Source organism: Muscardinus avellanarius (assembly GCF_963383645.1).
Source record: "Muscardinus avellanarius genome assembly, chromosome: 10".
In the NCBI taxonomy this organism is placed as follows: Eukaryota; Metazoa; Chordata; class Mammalia; order Rodentia; family Gliridae; genus Muscardinus; species Muscardinus avellanarius.
Window position 1 is genome coordinate 73,497,962 of NC_137796.1, and position 18,344 is coordinate 73,516,305.

The 18,344-nt window shown below is 47.9% G+C and overlaps 1 protein-coding gene across 1 annotated transcript in view; it reads left to right on the plus strand.

Moving 5' to 3' along the window:
• SDK1 (sidekick cell adhesion molecule 1) overlaps positions 1-18,344 on the plus strand; it is a gene marked incomplete at both ends in the record, with an annotated part of 886,211 nt that overhangs the window by 723,756 nt on the left and 144,111 nt on the right. The window contains 2 exons of the mRNA XM_080702238.1: positions 2,754-2,945; positions 5,991-6,112. Coding sequence (XP_080558364.1) covers positions 2,754-2,945; positions 5,991-6,112 — 314 coding nt within the window. The remainder of the gene's footprint in view (positions 1-2,753; positions 2,946-5,990; positions 6,113-18,344) is intronic.

Genomic DNA, 18,344 nt, shown 5'->3' on the forward strand with positions numbered 1-18,344 from the left:
ACTCCTTGCTTGTACACAGCTACTGCTAAGGGTGGCTGTAGGGAGCACAGAGCAGCGGATGGCTTGGGCCAGCGCGTTGAGTACTTTACAGTCTGGGGCTCTGTCGGAAACGATGCTTTATCAGCCCAGACCCACGGTGAGCGCCCCCCCGTGCCTCCGTTTTAATTTGGGGCCAGAATAAGAGGGAAGCACTGAGCAGGGGCAGCCACTCACCCACCCGAGTAAATTGCCCACTGCGCTCTCATTGTAAATTTCAGTATCTCCCACTCTCCCTCTGTAAACTCTGATTTATGAGGGCCAGGATGCAGACAGACAGTTTGTGATTGGATGCACTGCTCTCTTGTAGAGAATTTACTTCAGATCAACAGAAAATTATTTCTGAAGCTCCTCTGGTCGTTAGTCTCAGTTAGGCAGCCGTTTGGAGCAGGTGGAACTCCAAGCTGGAGGTGCCTGGCCCCTGGCTCCGGGCGCCCCTCCCAGCCCCTCTCACAAGCTGGAGCCAGATGAAACGCTCGCTGGCCAGAGCTGCCCGAGTCCACCACGCAGGCCCCCAAAGCTGCACGCTAGTGGGAGGGCATCCTCGCCCGCCACATGCCCGCTGCTCTGTCCATCTGTGCGCTCGCGAGCATCCTCTCCACCTTTTATCGCGAGTTCCGGGCCAGCACTTTCTCCCCGCCGGTGTTTTGCTTGTGCCTTGCTGAGCAGAGCGGGCTCTTTAGTTGCCCTTTTGGTTTTTGTATCTGTAAAAATTGGAGCATACCTTATTATCAATTTTGATTCTAATAAATCCCAGTAATGCTGCATGTACATTACTGTACATGTAGGGATTGCTGTGTTTCAGCTCTGGGTTGATACGATGAACAAGACGCCGTGTTTTAGGAAATTTTGACAAAGAGCGGCTTAAATAAAATTTCCTGGCAGACAAGGTGGAAGCAGTCAACAAAGCCTCCTCATCCTGTGTGCTCAGAGTAGACCCGAGTGTCACATTGTTTAGAGATCTGTCAGGCATAACCTGCCAAGGTCAGGGACAGCTTTCACGTTTGCTCAGAAGCACAGAGAAGGTGGCAAGGGGGCTGTTTGAAAGGAGGCAGGACGTTGTCATGCTGGGAGGAGCCTGTGCTTGGAGCAGGGCTGTCGGTTTCTAGCAAGTTCCCGAAGCTCCTGGTGCCCCCCTGGTTCCTCCTCTGTAAAATGAGGACAGCAGCATTGCAGCCTCAGAGGTGTGCTGTGCGTGTTGCATGAGCTCGTGTGTAAGAAGTGTGTGACACACTCCCAGGGAGGTCATAGAAACTTTCTCTGTGGTTGATGTTGTTAGTATTCTTTGCCCTGAAGGTTTATGTTTTATTAAGTATACAATTATTGCCAACGTTTTAAATTAGCCAGAAGGAAAGGTCTGATGGGAGGTAGTGGTCTTGGCGCTGTCCTGCCGTTTCCGTGGGGTGAGCGGCTGGGCGGTGGCGGAGGAGGAGTGTCAGGGGCCTCCTGTTGGGGTGAGTGGAGAGCGGGCCGCAGCAGGGTCAGCGTGGGTGGCCAGCCTGTGCCTGCGCTGTGAGGAGGAAGGGAGCCTGGGGCTGGGAGGTAGCAGGAGCCTGCGCAGAGGAGGGTGGTTTAGTGACCCACATGGCTGGGCCGAGCCCCAGGAGAGCGGCAGCCACTTGGCCACTCATCCCTAGTAAAACCAGGCGTGTTCAGTGGCTCGGAGGCTCCAGGGCCAGCATCACCCACAGCTGTACCACCCCAACTCTAGAGTCTTGGGGACAGCACAAGGAGATTGCCGGGCCGTGTGATGGCTGTGGGAACAGTGAGCAGAGAGTGGGTTCTGACATTAATTTTTTCCCCAAAATATTAAATTCCCAAGATGCTTTCCTCCAAAGTCTTGTTCACCTGCAAATGCAACGTTCTAGCTTTATTTATTACTTTCATCAGAATGAGAGGGAAGTTAAGATGCGGCCTGGCACGCCACCAGCCCCGGGTTTATTGAGTGAAAAGAAGGGAGAGAAGCGTTTTCAGCAGTTTCCCTGAGCTGGGGAACCCGAGAGCCCTCTCCATCACTGTCTCCCTCTTTAAAAGACACTTCAAGCGTTCTCTAACCCATAAACTCCTCTCCGAGGGGGCTGGCTCAGGCACCAGCCGGGGCTTCTTTCTCTAAGCTTCGAATCTACAATGAAATCTGAAGTTGAATAAACTGTGATCATGAGGCCCCGGCAGGCTGAACAGAGTATATGGGGGAAATTAAATTTGTGAGGAAAACAGGATATTCGAAAGGGGAGAGGTAGGGCTAGAAGCAAAGCTCAGGCGCTCAGGTGAAAAGAAACTTGCCCAGGCAGAGCACTTTGCGAGCTGCAAGAGTGGCCTGTCAGTCCCCTCGTGAAAGGAAAGAGCAAGCCACTGATTTAGGGTAGGGCACAATGAAACAGCAGCTTATAAAAAATGGAAATATTGGCAAAGGCATCATGTGAACAGGAGGCGGCTGACGATCATCCTGCCTCACTGCCCGTCTGCGCCCGAGGCTCTGCGGTCACTGCCACTCAGGACTCTCCCCTGCCCAGGCGCCTTGGGTTGGGGAGAGAAGCCACCGCAACAGGAAAAGAGGTGCTGTCTAGGTTTTAGTCAAGAGCAGAAGGCTTCTTTTTGGGGCGGGCAATGGACTCCTTGGCAGGGCTAGCATTGTCCCCCTCTGCCCAGATGATGGGGGGGCACCCAGACCTCAGCCTGGTGGAGGTCCTGACTCAGCTCTTGTCTTGTCCTTTCAGGCTATCAGATTTCCTGGGAGGTGTACGGGAAGAACGACTCCCGGCTCACACACATCCTCAACAGCACAACCCACGAATACAAAATCAAAGGGCTCTCGTCCCTCACCACCTACACCATCGACGTGGCTGCTGTGACGGCCGCAGGAGCCGGCCTGGCCACGTCCTCCACCATCTCTTCCGGAGTGCCCCCAGGTCAGTGAGATCCCCATGTGCTTTTCCTGCTCCTTCCCTCTCCCTGGAGACCCATGATACTTGGGGTGGATGGCATTTCCGTGCAGAAGCCACCAAGTGCCTCCAACAGGACAGGAGGCAGCCTCCAGCTGGGATGCACGGGGGTAGACCAACTTTCAGCTCAGCTCTGCAGCTTTCCTGGAAAAGCTCACCATCTCTCATGAGCCACAGGGGTCTCCAGGGCCCCAGGTTCCCGCCCTCAGGGTCCCTGCAGCCAAGGACCACGCCGAAGGCAGATGCCTTAGAGAGGGACATGGAAAATACTCAGATTGAAAATTAAGAACAGGAAGCACAGAGATTTATTCATTCAAAACAGTAAAAATTTGGGTTTGTAGCAAGGAGCAGGAGGAGGTATAAGGAAAGACGAAACATGAGCTGGGCATGAGGGTCTGTGCCCCACAAGCGCCATGTCCTCACCCCATTTGCTCTCTCTTGCAGGCCTGGTTCACACCTGTTATGTCCTTTTGAAATTCAGATTATCTCCCTGAGTATTCCACACTCTCATTTCAGCTTTAGAAAATTGCTACCCAATGCTTTTTCTCCTATTTTAAAGTTGATGTTCAAAATGAAGGTTTTTTTTTTTTTATTAGAGAATCACAAATACAGGTAAAAGTGAGAAAATATCGTGGGGCTGTCAATTCAGCTCTTTAATTAAAACTGTAAGCCCCCTGCCATTTAAAAGTTGTCCATTTACCTTACTTAGGTCTTGAGAAAAGTGTGATTGACCCATTCATGAGGTCCAGGGGAAGCCAGCGTCTGCGCCTCCTGCTAGCCCCAATTCTGGCTCAGGTTTTATGACCTGACTCTTTGGGAGGATGAGACACATAGTCAGAAAGGAACACATGACAGATGAAATCTCCATGGAGTCACATGTTCACATGCTTTAGCTCTGCCCACGGTGCCACTCTTTTGGAGCCTGGGCAGCCAGGTGCCCCATGCAGGCAGAGGCTTTAGGGACAGTGCTCTGTGGAGCACTTCTTGGGAAGTGCTCCCTGGAGCAGGCTAAGCCCACTGCAGGGGGCAAGTCCTCCTGTCCAGTCCCTAGTCACTGTGCTCCTGAGGTGGTGGCCCCACACTGCCTCGCACCCCAGGACCCCAGGGTTTTCCTGCAGCAGAGAGCCTCCACCCTAGGGTTCAGTTCATGGGGCAGGCAGCTACAGGTCAGCCATGGATTGATGCTACTGCCTGGCTGGCCTGTGCTCTAGAGCCAGTGTTCTAAAGCACCTCAGCACTGTTTTAAGTCTTTGACTTACTTTCAAATTTTTTTCTCAGTTATTTTACATAAATAGCCAGTTCCCACAACACATATTTAAAGTCTTTAAAGCCAGTCCCCAGAGCACATGTTTGAGATGTTGTTTGTACTTTCAGAACAGTAGTGATGACGACGGCAAACAGTTTATTTTGTTAAAGGCACTGCGCAGCCGGATGCCATGGCACATGTCTGTCATCCCAGTACTTGAGAGACTGAGACAGAAGGATGTCAGGTTCACAGCCAGTCCCAGCAACTTAGTGAGATCCTCGGCAGCTTAGGGAAACCCTGTTTCAAAATAAAAAATAAGAAGGGCTGGGGTATAGCTCAGAGGTAGAACACCCCTGGATTCAATCCCCAGTACCAAGGAAACCAGGGTGCTGCACACCAGTGGAGGGACCATCGGAAGCACGTCTGTGTGTGAGTTACCAGGTTTTACTGGGGTGGCCTGGACATTTTTCATCCGGGGAAGGAAACTGGGCTCGCTGGCCTTCAGGCAGCCTCTGCATCCAATGTCACTGTGGTCCTGCAGCAGGACAGTCAGGGGGAAGTGACGGTCTGGCCATGCTGGATTAGCTCCTGATGGCCAGGACAGGTCACCTGTGGCTACAGAACTGTCCTGAGGCCTGCCGAGTGCCCTGCATGTCGGCTGGAGGCCACGTCCTGTGAGATGGACCTCTCCTGGAAGCTGTGTCCTGTTTTCTGTGCTTGAGGTTTACATCCATTAGTGATTGAAGAGCCATTTTAGGAGTCCAGAGAGCCAAAGAATATAAAGAAAAGAGTCACTTGTCCTCCAGTTTAAACATTTTCTGCTTCAAATTCATTAAACTAGATGCAGAAGGACCCTTGAGATCTGAGGGACCCCCAACAGTGCCCGTACGGAGCTGATTGCCAAAATGGTTTTATGGTACCAGGGCAGAACCTGCTTTCCCTCCCCCAGCAATGAAGGTTGGAAGCCACTTGTCAGAAAGAGTGCAGGGAGAAAGCCCACCTGCACTGCACTTTTCTTCATTTTATCCCATTATCTGTCTCTCTAGGGTATTTTGTACTGCACAACAATATAAAAACTCTCATTTTGAACACACAAGTGTTGCGCTTCTGAGTGGGATAGGCTCTCTGGGGAGCAGCCCGCTGAAGGGTCTCCAGTCTATGAGTGGGCGTAAGCCATAGGAAGTCTTAGATGGCAGAGCCTTCTTCAGTACACACCCACCCTCCACCTTATTTCGTTGCCAGAGCAACTGAGTACAGGCAGAGTGGGAAGAATTCTGCACTGTCACCTGCATTTGGTTGTCTTGGAAACCAGACCTGAGAAGCCCAAGGCTGGAGACCTGAACACCTGCCCTGTCATGCCTCCTGGAAGTGATCTGTCCTCCCTCCCTCTCCCGTCCTGCTTCCCAGGGCATCGTGGGAACAGTGACAGGGGCTAGACACACAGCCAGGAGGAATTGCATGCATTCATCCTTTGTTCACCGATAAGAACCTATTAATTACTGACTCTGTTCAGAGATGAATGAGATGTGTGTCTCCTAATGCTACTCAGGCGGCCTGGAGCCTTGCAGATGACCCAGTTGTAGTAAAAATCATGCTTGATGATATCCTAGGGAAAGCCCCGTCTCTTCCCACTCTCACAGGTTTTAAGACGAATTCTTTCTTGGTATAGAATCACTTTGAAACTGTTCGCTTGCTGCCATGTCTGGTACCAGCCCCAAGCCGTGACAGAATTTTTAACTGTACCTTCCTCTCTTATTCATCTCTAGACCTTCCTGGCGCCCCATCCAACCTGGTCATTTCCAACATTAGCCCTCGCTCAGCCACTCTGCAGTTCCGCCCAGGCTATGATGGAAAGACGTCCATCTCCAGGTGGATCGTGGAGGGGCAGGTACGAGCGTCATCCAACTCCGAGCTGGGGTTTCCAACCCGCAGGCTGGGACCTGCCTGGAGGGAGAGTTGAGGAGAGCTTAGCAGAGCGACTCATCACTATGTGGCACGACTCAGGGGCCTTTGGGGAGGTGGTCATGCTCAGAGGAGAGGTGGAAACTGGAGTGAACTGGGATGCTGGGGTGAAATGTGCAAAGACCAGGGAAAATAAAGTGTTAGACCACTATCAGTTGATCCAAGAAGTGAGAACCACTGTTAAAATTCAAGGTGCTGGGCATGGTGGTGCAAGCTATAATCCCAGTACTTGTGAGGCAGAGACATGAGGATCGCAGGTTCAAGGTCAGCCTTAGCAACTTAGTGAGGCCTTCTGCAACTTAGACCCTGTTCCAAAGTAAAATAAAATAGAGCTGAGAGTGTAGCTCAGAGGCAAAATGCCCCTGAGTTCAATCCCCAGTACCACACACACACACAAACACACACATACACACACACACACGAGTTGTGTTTCAAAATAGGTACCCTAACTTTGGAACACAGTTGATCAGGGTTTTTAAACCCTTCATTGCAATTTGCTATCATATATACTAATGGGATTGCCTGTTTTCTGTGACTTGTCTATAATCAAATACACATTCATTCAGCAGTATTTCTGGAACAGTACTTCTGAAGCATACTCTAGTGTTCTATCTCCAGGCACAGTTGGAGGAGGGAGAATACAGTGAGGAGCAGAAACTGATGTTTTTTCTACTATAAAGAAGAAGTTCTCTCTTGGGAGAAAGGACCTCCAGCTCCTTGGAAGAAGAGACAGGCTGTGTCTGGGAGGCAGCACAGACAGGTGGGGAGTGAGTGGAGGGAGCTGGGGCCGACACACAGGATTCCAGAGTGGACCACGGGGAAAACTCAGCCCTTCACCAGGGACCATACGGAGTGGGAGGACCTCTGCCTGTGGCAGAGATACACTTAGATAGGATCCTGCTGGGGAGATGAAGACCACATTGTCTGCCAGGTCCATGTTCTAATAAAAGCAGGAGGGAAAAAAAAAAAAAAAAGACAGAGTGCCAAATTACAAGAGCAGTAAAGTTCTAAAGCAGTTATTGTCTGCAGTAAAATCCCAGTGACTTTCATGACTGTATTTGTACTGGATTGTAAGACAACTTGCTGCTGGAAGTTGGCCATAAATTAGGGGAAAATAATTTTTATCTACGTTTTCAAAAGTTTTAGTAAGCAAACATTTCTAGAAACCCAAATGGGATCCTCAAAAGTGTGAACCATCTAGATGGGACTGGTCCATAAATGAAGCTGGAATGGTTATTTGCATGGGAAAAGTAACAGCACACCCCTACCTCACATCCAATAGAGAAAACAAATCTCCAGGGGCTAAAACAGGGAACTTGAAAACCAAACTTTGAAGCTCTGAATAAAACGTAGAAGAATCATGTCTGGAATTGGTCCCCTGGCTACTTCTAACATTAAACAGATTTCTTTCTTCTCTTTTTGTCCTGATGTCTATTTTCCCAAGTATTATTATGAAGGCATTGCTTTTTTTATATTCATTGTGTTTTCAGGCCCTGTAGTCATTATTCTTTTTGAACCCCAAATTCATTTGTCTTTAAGTCTGGGCAGCCCTTCACATTCCAGGACCATTTTTTGATGACCCCTTTGCTTTCTGATACAGCAGCGGTCCCAGGACCAGCTAGTAGCATCCTGCTCCAATCTCAGGTGGAGTCTGCCCTCCTTCTAAATGTTACCACAGTCTGTGGCTCCTGGCTCTGTCCCCATCAGCAGAGCAAGTCACAGTCGACTGAGTTCCAGGTTGCAACTTTCTCCTTGTTCTTCCGTCTTGTCTCTCTGAACCTGTTCTACTTTAAAGGACCCTTTAATTACTTTGAACCTACTTAGATGATCTTCCCATGTCAAGGTTTTAACCATCATCATATCTGCAAGGCCTCCCCTGCCAGGGGAGGAAACGTACAGGTTCCAGGGAATAGATCTTTGGGGATCATTATTCTGTCAAAAGGTTGTTTTCAACCTGCCTTTGCATGATCATGTTGTATGTTTTCCTCTGTATCTTTGGGGTAGATTCACAGAAATGGGATTGCTGGATCAAACAGTGCCTACATATGTAAACTTTCTAGACTTTGTCACATCCCCCTTTTACAGGTTGTAACATTTTGTATTCCCATCATAAATATTTGCATATATTACTCACACATGTGTGTGTGTTTATGTATCTTGCCATGCAAAAAAATAAGTCTAACTTATGAATTATTTCTCACATGCTTTTAGATTTTTGAATCATAGGTAGAAAGGTTCCCCCCACTTTCCAGTTATAAAGGATTTCTCCCCATTTTCAGCTGCCGCTTTTGTGATTTCGTTTTTTACATATAGAACTTGGTCCATTTGAAACTTGTTCTTATATAGAGAGTGAGGTATGAATCTATTTTTATCTTTTGCAAATAGCTATGTAATTGTCCCAGTGCCCTTTATTAAAAAGTCCATTTTTTCCTCCTCCTCCTGATTTGTAACATTAAATTCTCATATGCACTTGGTCTATTCTGAACTTTTTATTTCATTCTATTAGTCTGGTTATTCATGCACTAATTCTACATTGTTTAATTATAGAGGCTTTAAAATGTTTTAATATCTGGCAAAACCACTCTAAGGCCCCCCAGTACACCCATGCGCACGCACACGTGTTCTCTCTCTCTCTCTCTCTCTCTCTCTCTCTCTCTCTCTCTCTCTCTCTCTCTCTCCCCCTCCCTCCCTCCCCCTCCCTCCCTTCCTCCCTCCCTTCCTCCCTCCCTCCCTCCCTCCCCCCCCCTCTCTCTACCTGGTAGTTCTAGGACTTTCCTGAATGCTCTTTTTGATACCTTGAGATGCTGATAGAACATATGTCATCCCATTTGTTTAAATCTGCCCCTGCAGCTCCTTTCTCCTTGGCAGAGAGGGAGAATGACTCTACCTGTATTCTCCCGGTTCTCAAGGGCAGGGAAAGTGGGAGGTAGTCAGCGTGCCTTGAAGCTGTCATGCCAAGAGATGGACCCGCTCCCGCCTTCTGCCCCCCTCTTTCCTTGCCGTGGGAGCCTCCTGGACATAGGTCTTGACTTCTTTGTGAAACTCATTCTCCTCATCTGTAAATGGGGCAGCAGTACAATCTGTAAGCTCCATGTGAGGATTAATTAGTGCATGCATATTTTAGCTACGGGTTCTGCCTTTGTTGCTGGCATACCGGAACACAAGTGAGTTTTGAGTCTTCTGCTATGTCATAGCTCCCCTGCGCTCTGGTGCCTTCACACTGGCTCACCCAGGCCCACAGCGCTCCCCTGGCTACTGCCATTTCCACTTCAGAGACAAGACACAAAGGGTAGAGTTTCTTGTCCATCCATAGCCAGGTACTCTGCTGCTCAGCCTGGGCTATGGCACTGGAGCCAGAAACGCGGGGAATTCTCTGGTTAGTTTTACTATAATTTTCTATAAAAAAAATATTCCCGATAGTCTGTTAATAGTGATAGTTTTCTTCCTTTGAAAATTTTATGTCCTTTCTCTTCTTTGTTTCTTTCTATCTTATTTATTTTGCAAGCTTGCTGGGAAGGGTAGGGCCTGTGTATTATATTGAATTGGAATGGTGATAGGAAGACATTCTTTTTTATTACTAACTTTAAAGAAATTCTTTTAAGATTTATCATCAAGTATGACATTTACAACATTCATGGAAGGTGTCTGTTATAGATAGCTTGTATTGAGTTAAGGCATTTTTCAATTTGGGGTTTGCTGGATGTTGATTTTGAGGGTTTTTTGTTGTTGTTTTGTTTTGTTTGTTTTGTGGTACTAGGGATTGAACCTAGGGTTGTTCCATCTCTGTGCTATACCTCCAACACTATTTTTTTAAATTTTGAGACAAGGTCTTGCTAGTTGCCGAGAGTCTTACTAAATTGCCAAGGCTGGCTTTGAACCTGTGATTCTCCTGTAGTAACCTCCCAGCCAAGTACTGGGATTGCAAGTATGTGCTACTGTGCCTGCCTTTATTTTTTTTAATAATCATAAAGAGGTTGGACTCTACTGATTATTTTTTCATCTATTAGTTGTCCATAGAGCTTTACTGCTTTTAGCTGTGGGCAAAACGATTGTGTTGTTTCCCTAACATTTCACTTTTCCAGTGGTCCTGAGACAAGTGCAGTGTGGTCTTAATATTTGTTTTATTTCACTTTATTTTAAGTGAAGATTTTTGTATCCATGTCCATAGATGAACTTGGCTTTTTCTGGCTCTTGGTTTGGTTTTTAACATTAATGGCTTATTTTCTCTGCAGTTTTCATAAATGCTGAGAGCGTGGCTCAGCCCCCAGCCAGAGGTCAGAGGCAGGCTGCGGCTTCCTTGGTGGCATGTCAGGAGGGGCAAATTTGATAACATGCTGACATCTGGGCACCACTCACATCAGCTCATTGGAGGCTCTGTGGCAGGGTCTGCGGCCCTGTTCCATTTATGTGACTCCCCAGGTATCAGAGTGCCCCTCTGTTGTGGGTCCTGCTGCACAGGCCCTGTGCACCTCATCTGCAGTGGGATGCATACACCAGCCAGCCGGCTTCTCCCCAGGGCTCCAAGGGCCTAGTCCTGCAGGGGACAGTTTCATAGGAGCCTTGTGCCCTCCAGAGGCAGTCCTGTCCTTTCCCAGGCTCACCTCCGGGCTGTCTGCATACCCATCATGGGGCCAAACTCTGGAGCTGTTCCTCTCAGGCCCACTCACGGCCTGCAGCCATTTATTAAGAATTTTACCTGCAGCTTTTTTTCTTTAATTTCTCTGAAGCCTTAATTTACCTTCCATTTTGAAAACATTTCAAACACAGCAGAATAGTTGCAAGAATCCTACCGAGAACTCCCCTCCCTCACAGGCTTGTCCAAGTCTTACTATTGTCCCAAAGTGTGCCAAGCGGCTGAAGGTTTCCCTTCATGGACCTGCGCCGCACCTAGCTGTCCTGTCCCCCTGTCTCCTTGGAGCCCAGCCGTTTTTTGACTTTTATGACTTTGTCGGGTTTGAAGATCACAAGCCAGTCATTTCTGAGAATATCCCTTGGTTTTACAGGGATAAACCCCTGGATTTATCAGAAGTTTCCTCATGATTAGTCCCAGATCATGCATTTTTGGTCGGAATATGGAATTGTCAGGCTGACGCTCCCTCCTGTAGCCCGTCAGGTCTGACGTGATGTTGATGTGCCCTTGCTGGTAGGGTTAAAGCTGCTCACGTGCCCGGCAGCTTCTTGAGCTAAAGCTCCTTCCCCCGCCCTTACCATCAGTGAGTGTTTGTGGGAGACACTTTGATTGTATGTAAAATCTCATTTCCCTTTCCACTCTCAGCCACTAATTTTGTCACCCACTGTTTTTTATTTCTTGCCTGAATTAACCAGTGCAGAGATGGAACCAGTGATTTTTTTAACTGAATCATTTTTCTACATTTTTAATTGGACTTTGACTGTAAAAATAAAGCTTTCTCTTATTTATTCATATATTTAATTAGGGTGGACTTACGGCTTCCTATTTTATTTAACAGATTTTAATCCATCGCTGCCATTCTTTATTTGGATGCACCCTAACCCCCTTCCATTTGGCCAGGGAGGCCCTACCAGCTGCTTCTGTGTTCTTTTGACATGTCCCCAACGTTCCTGGAGTATTTCCTTACTTTCTGGCATGACAAGATGTTCCAGGCTCATCTTGTTCTTTCTCTCTTCTTTCCTAGCCATTTCTCCAAGAACTGCAGGTTCTTTCAGTGGAGGGTATATTTATAAAACAAGATCCGGGCATCAGTGTACTCATGGCTGCTGGGATCACTGCTCCCAGGCCCCTCAGTGCATGGAGCTGGAAACACACACACCCGATGAGCATATGCCTACATCTAGATCAGTTGGGGTGTTGTTGTTGTTGTTGTTTGGTGGTACTGGGGGTAGAACCCAGGGGCTTTTCTACCTCCGGGCTATACTCCCAGACCTATTTTACACTTGATTTGGAAACAGGGTCTCTCTAAGTTGCTGAGAGCCTCACTAAGTAGCTGTAGCTGGCTTCAAACCTATGTGATCCCAAGCGCTGGAATTACAAGTGTGTACCACCATGCCTGGCTCTAGGTCAGTTTCTATTGCTATCCTGAAAAACAACATTGCACCCAGCACCTCCAGATGCAATTCAGAACCATCAGTTTACCCAAGCTGCCCCCTTCCCAATATGGCCAACATAATTATTGCTGCATCCCGCGGAGGAGGCCAGTCTCTCGACTAGAGTGGCTGCCGATGCCTGGTCACCCTCTCTGCACAGGTCCCTCACCCCGCACTGTACGCCTTCACCCCATGCTCCAGGAGGGAAGAATGAAGATGCCCTTCAGTTTAGCATAGAAACTCAAGTTACCTAGGCCTAGAGCAAGCCGCTGTCTCCATCTCCCTCCCCTATGTCCTGCCTTGTCTTCCTGACCGAAGACAGCGGTCCTCGATGGCCCTGGTCTCAGCAGTGCTCACTCAGATGGCACCACGCGGTTGCCAGTGCTCCTCACTCCTTACTGCAGCCTCCCTCTGGGTTCGGTTTCTTTTTCCTTCAAGTGTGTCTATTAGTGGTCCTCCTGGGGCAAGTCTGTGAATAGTAAGCGTTCCTGTGGGGGTGCTGGGCACTCTGGAAATGACTGACTTACCGTCCTCTGAGTGATAATCTAGCACTCTAATTACACCAGTTCTCTGTTACAGGTTGGAAGAGAGCCTCCCTCTTTCTTCTGGTTTTCATTGCTGATTCCAAATCTTGCTTCCTGATTAGATTTTATCTTCTTGTGGATGATTTAGTGCCTGATGATGACTTCTTGGTCTTTGTATTCTGGAGCTTTACCTACCATACGTCAGGGGGGGAGTTCTTTGTAAGCCCCATTCAAGATTTGTTCAACACTTTGAGAGCCAGGTGTGGTGGCACATAACCAAATCCCCAGTACTTGAGAGGCTGAGACACGAGACCAGCCTCAGCAACTCCATGAGTGCAACCTCAGCAACTTAGTGAGACCCTCAATAACTTAGCAAGACCATGTGTGTATGTATGTGTGTATATACATACATGTGTGTGTATTATACACACACACACACACACACACACACACACACACACACGCACAGAAAGGGCGGGCTCAGAGGTAGACTGCCCCTGGGTTCATCCCCAGTACCAAAACAAAAACAAAACAAAACAAAAAAACACAAGATCACTTTCAGAGAGTCAGTGTCCTGGAATGTTCTCTGTCGTCACCTTCTGAAACTCTTATTGGCTTATTGGATGCAACAAGTAGCTTTTCATTCCCTCTCCATGTCTCTTCACATCTCTGGCATTTTTTCATGTCTTCATCCTTCATGCGGGCTGGGGGTGTAGCTCGGTGGTCAAGCATTTGACCTTATGCTTGACCAAGGCCCAGTGTGGCTGGCCATCTCTTTGAGCGACTTCCTAGGCCGCGTCCTCTGGTCTGGTCTCCAGTGCACTAATTCTCTGTTGACCTGTGTCTACTTTGCCCTTTAGTTGTTCACTGAGTTTTTAATTTCAGTGACACTTTTTTCCAATTTATATGGCTCTGTTTTATAAAAAGTGGCTTGTTCTGTGCCCATTCTTTCAGCTCATTTCTTTTATGCCTTTCTATGTCTTCTTTAATTACTTTGGTGCATTTATTTTTGTCTCTATCTTCAGTCATACTGACATATTAATTTTTAAATCCCTACCAGATACTTTTTAATCAGAAAGTCTTTATTTTCCTTCTCAAGACATCCCAAACCAAAAGAGGGAGCAGACCTAGAGTTGTGAGGCTTTGGAGATGTGCTTCTCTTCTTTCCTTCCCTGGGCCCCACCCAAAGCTCAGACCTCAGGAGGGACTCGTCTGTTTGAAAGTGGGTTTGTGCTGGTCCCCCTTATCCCTGAATCCCAGGCCTTTCTTGCTTTTGCAAGAATATGAGGGAGTCTAGATTCTCCTCGTCCTCATCTCCACTGGGCAAAGGCCCATGGCCCAGCTTCTGTGGCATTTCATCCGACTCCCTTGGTTGCTAAGAGCAGTACCCACCCAGTGCACTACAGCACCACACCCCACCTGTGTCTGACCCCCAGTACTCACCTCGCATGGGCTGTACATGTAAGAAGGTGTCTGCTATATTCTGTCCAGCTTCTCTCTGGCTTTTAGAGCGAACATCTTGTCAAGTTATTTACTTTGCCACCTTGTTAGACCTGGAAGTCCCTCAGCAGTATTCTTTCTGAGATACCTTAAAAAATTAAGGTATGACTGGGCATAGTGGTACACGCCTATAATCCCAGTACTTGGGAGGCTGAGACAGGAGGATCACATGTTTGAGGCCAGACTCAACAATCTAGGGAGAGTCTGTTTCAAAACAAAAGTTAGTAAAAGGCTGAGGGGTGTAGCTTGGAGGTAGAATTGCTCTGTGTTCAATCTCAAGTACCATAAACAAACAAACAAAAACTCTTCAACAAGTCTAAAACTTTGAGCAGTGGTACAAATGGTTGAAACTTTGAAACTAAAAGAGAATTTGTCTTCCTAAAGCTCATGAGCTGAATCATTTCTGCTTTAATAGTCTCAGAGAATAGAAACTGTTCATCTCAAAATAAGAAGCTTAGCCAGGCATGGTGGTGCACATTTGTAATCCCAGCCTTTGCGAGGCTGAGACAGGAGGATTGCGGTTCACAGACAGCCTCAGCTACTTAGTGAGGCCCTTGGCAACTCAGTGAGATCCTGTTTCAAAATAAGAATAAAAAAATAGGACTGGGGTATAGCTCGGAGGTAGAATGCCCTTGAGTTCCATCCCAGTACCGCAAAATAATAATAATAATAATAATAATAATAATAATAATAAATAATAGTAAAAATAAAAAAGCTTAATCCCCAGCACCAGAGATAAAAATGTGGCTATGCCTTGAGTCTCTTCAGGAACTGGTCTCAGTGGAGAGGAGGCGTGGGAGGTAAGCCGCTGAGCGGCTCCCTGGCGCTCCGAGGCTCTGTGCGGTCATCACAGCAGTGTGCACGCAAATGGGACTTCTTTGTTGGGACTTTGTGCTGCATAGTAGAGAGGTCTTTCTTTCTTTCTTTCTTTCTTTCTTTCTTTCTTTCTTTCTTTCTTTCTTCCTGTCTTTCTTTCTTTCTTTCTTTTTTTGTGGTACTAGGATTGGAACCTAGGGACATTCTACCTCCGAGGTATACCCCCAGCCCTATTTTTAAATTTTTTTTATTTTGAAACAGAATCTTACTGAGTTGCAAAGGGCCTCACTAAGTAGCTGAGGCTGTCCAAGAACTGCGATCCTCCTGTCTCAGCCTCCCAAAAGCTGGGCTTACAAGCGTGCGCCACCACCCTTGACTAGAGATAGCTTTTTTCTTCAAAACATCTGGATTGACTTTGCCAGCAGACAGCTACTGAACGAGGACCTGGAAAAGGAATGTGAAATCTTACAACAGCAGAGAAAGCCTGAGCTTTTCTTGCATTTCTTTAAAGGAGGTTACTAGCAGAGTGTTCGAGAAGGCTTCATCCATACCAGGACAGCCTCAAGGGCCCCAAGGTCTGGCCTTTCAAGACACTGGGCTTTATGGCTGCCACCAGAGCCTGCAGACTCCGTAGCAACCATGGAGGAGGGCTGGGAATGGAGCCCGGACCCAGGCCTTTGCCACATCCCAGCTCTTTTCCCAGGCAGTTCTCCAAGAACAAGTTCTTAAGGATGAGAGGTGATGTGAGGACAAACAGCGCAGGCTTTGGAAGGGGGAAAAGGGCCTGGAACCCCTGTTGGCTGCTTCCTAGCAATGCGTGGCAAGTTGGCGCCATTCTGTAGCTGTGAAACAGGAGTGATAACACCTGTCTGGCAGGATGCTGAGAGAGGAGCCCTACGTGATGTTTGCTTCTCTGACTTACACAGGTACTGCTTTCTATAGGGTCGAGTCACCTTCCAGCCTGGGCTCCATCCCCGGCCCTCCTCCATCGCTGCTGCGGGAAGATGGTGCGGGCCTGTAATCCCAGTACTTGGGAGGCTGAAGCAGAATTGCAGGTTCAAGGCCAGTCTGAGCAACTTAGCAATCTAGTGAGACCCGTTATGAAATTTTAAAAAGTGATCTAGAGTGTAACTCAGAAGTAGAATACCTTTGGATTCAATCCTCAGTATCAAAAAATGAAAAACAAAGCCAGGCGTGGTGGCACCTGCTTGTAATTCCAGTGCTTGGGAGGCTGAGACAGGAGGATCGCACAGGGTCAAAGCCAGCCTCAGCTACTTAGGCTCTCAGCAACTTAGTGAGACCCTGTTTCCAAATAAAAGTATAAAATAGGTCTGGGAGTATAGCTCGAAGGTAGAAAAGCCCCTGGGTTCTACCCTAAGTACAAGAAAAAGAAAGAAAGAAGAGAAAGAAAGAAAGAAAGAAAGAAAGAAAGAAAGAAAGAAAGAAAGAAAGAAAGAAAGAAAGAAAACAGAACCTGAGGCCAGCGTCCTGATATAGGGAGTGCACAGGGGCGGGCTGAAGTCATCTTCCCCTGGACAGCTGTGAGCATGTCGGGGTGGTGTATGGGCGCAGCATTATCTGCCGGAGCCTGCAGACTCTCGTCTAATGGTGAAGTGTCTCTGACTGTGTTTAAAGAGAGGCCACTCATTTGTTTTCAAGGGGACAAGTGTGCTAATGTACCTGCCAGAGGAGCAAAGACAGGTCCCAATAAAAGTGGGATTGGTTTGGCCAAAATTGGATAGTCATGCTCGCCTTTGCCATGTCAGATCATAAGATTTTTCTCTGGATTATTTAGTAGATGGTGAATAACCAGACCAAATTGTTCAACCCAAAGAAAGTTCCGTACTATAAAACCTGGGAGTGGCTTAAGCAAGTCTGGCTCAGCTGCCAGGGGACACTGAGGAAGGAGCGAGCGAGTCCAGGGGTGGCTGTGGAGGGCCCATGATGGGGACGACATCTCAGTGTCCCCCAGGCAGGGCTGCGGGGCAGCCTCCCCGGAGCAAGGACTGAAGGACCGCTCCCAAGACACTTGGTGGTGGTGGCCTTTATTTCGCTTCCCTTTGATTTAACTTTACAGTCACATCTTCTTGGTAGTTAAGTTTCCTTTAAATTCTTACTTTTTTTTTTTTTTTACATTAACCAAGAAGATTTTAGGGCTTGAGTTATCCTCAGTGAATTACGAGATGAAAGATGTTCACCATTGGAGGAGCCCGTTGAAAGGCTCTGTAGTACATTGATGCTCAGATGTGGGTTAAAAAAAAAAAGAGCTTTTATAGGTATTACTGGTTCGGTGATGCTTCACTTAATTAGTAGCCTTTGACTGCAGAGTGAGCATAACATCTCTTCGGCATTTTTATGGTGCACCGTAGAGGGGAGGATGCAAATGTTACATGTTGTCGTTTGCGCTGCGTTCAACGGTGCCCCTCCGTAAGCCCCTGCTGCGCGGCCATTTGCTCTGCTCTGATAGCCAGAATTGCACCCCGTCTTCTCCAAAGGTTGCTCTGGGCAGGGTTCTCAGTAATGAAGACGCTAGTGGAAACACTTTGGGTACAGATAAAACTGTTTTGACTCTGAAAATGGAAAGCAAAGGGGGGGGGGAAGCCCACTTAGTGCTTATTTGTGCATAATGGCAGCCATTTTCTTAAAAGGAGCTGTTTTACAGAGTGTTATGGGCTAATAAAATAAAGCAGGAGTCTGTTCCACGCTGGTATCCCAGTAACTAAGGAGCAGTGGATAGGGGGCGGTCGGTGCCCAGGAGTCCCCGGTGCAACTCTTGCAGATGCTGAGGTTGCCCTGTGAAGTGACGCCGTTCTTGGTGAAGCCAGGGCGCAGAGGGATGCTGCCCGTCTCCTGGGTGCGAGGCACGCCCAAGAACCAGGTGGCAACCCGCTTGCTGATTGGCTTCTCTGTGAGTGCGTCTTGTGGGGTAAACATGAAACGGATGGAGCTTCCTGTTTCCCTAATACGCCCGTTATCCAAAGCCTCTTGCAATACATTTTCACCAGGGGTGAGATCCAGGGAAAGTGTTGTCCCTGCACACAGATCTGCCTGTGTCTCTTTTTGGAAGTGGGCGGCCATTCACCCAGGGTGTCCTCTTCTGCCTAGGCCACCAGGAAAGCCGGCCTATACTTTAGAGGGATTCATGCCAAGTGAATTGCCTGAGGATTTGGGGACCAGGCCCCTCTGCTCCCCTCAGCAGGGTTTGGCCCTATCTACTGCACCCAGCCCCCATGAGCTGAGTGCTTGCTGGGCCCT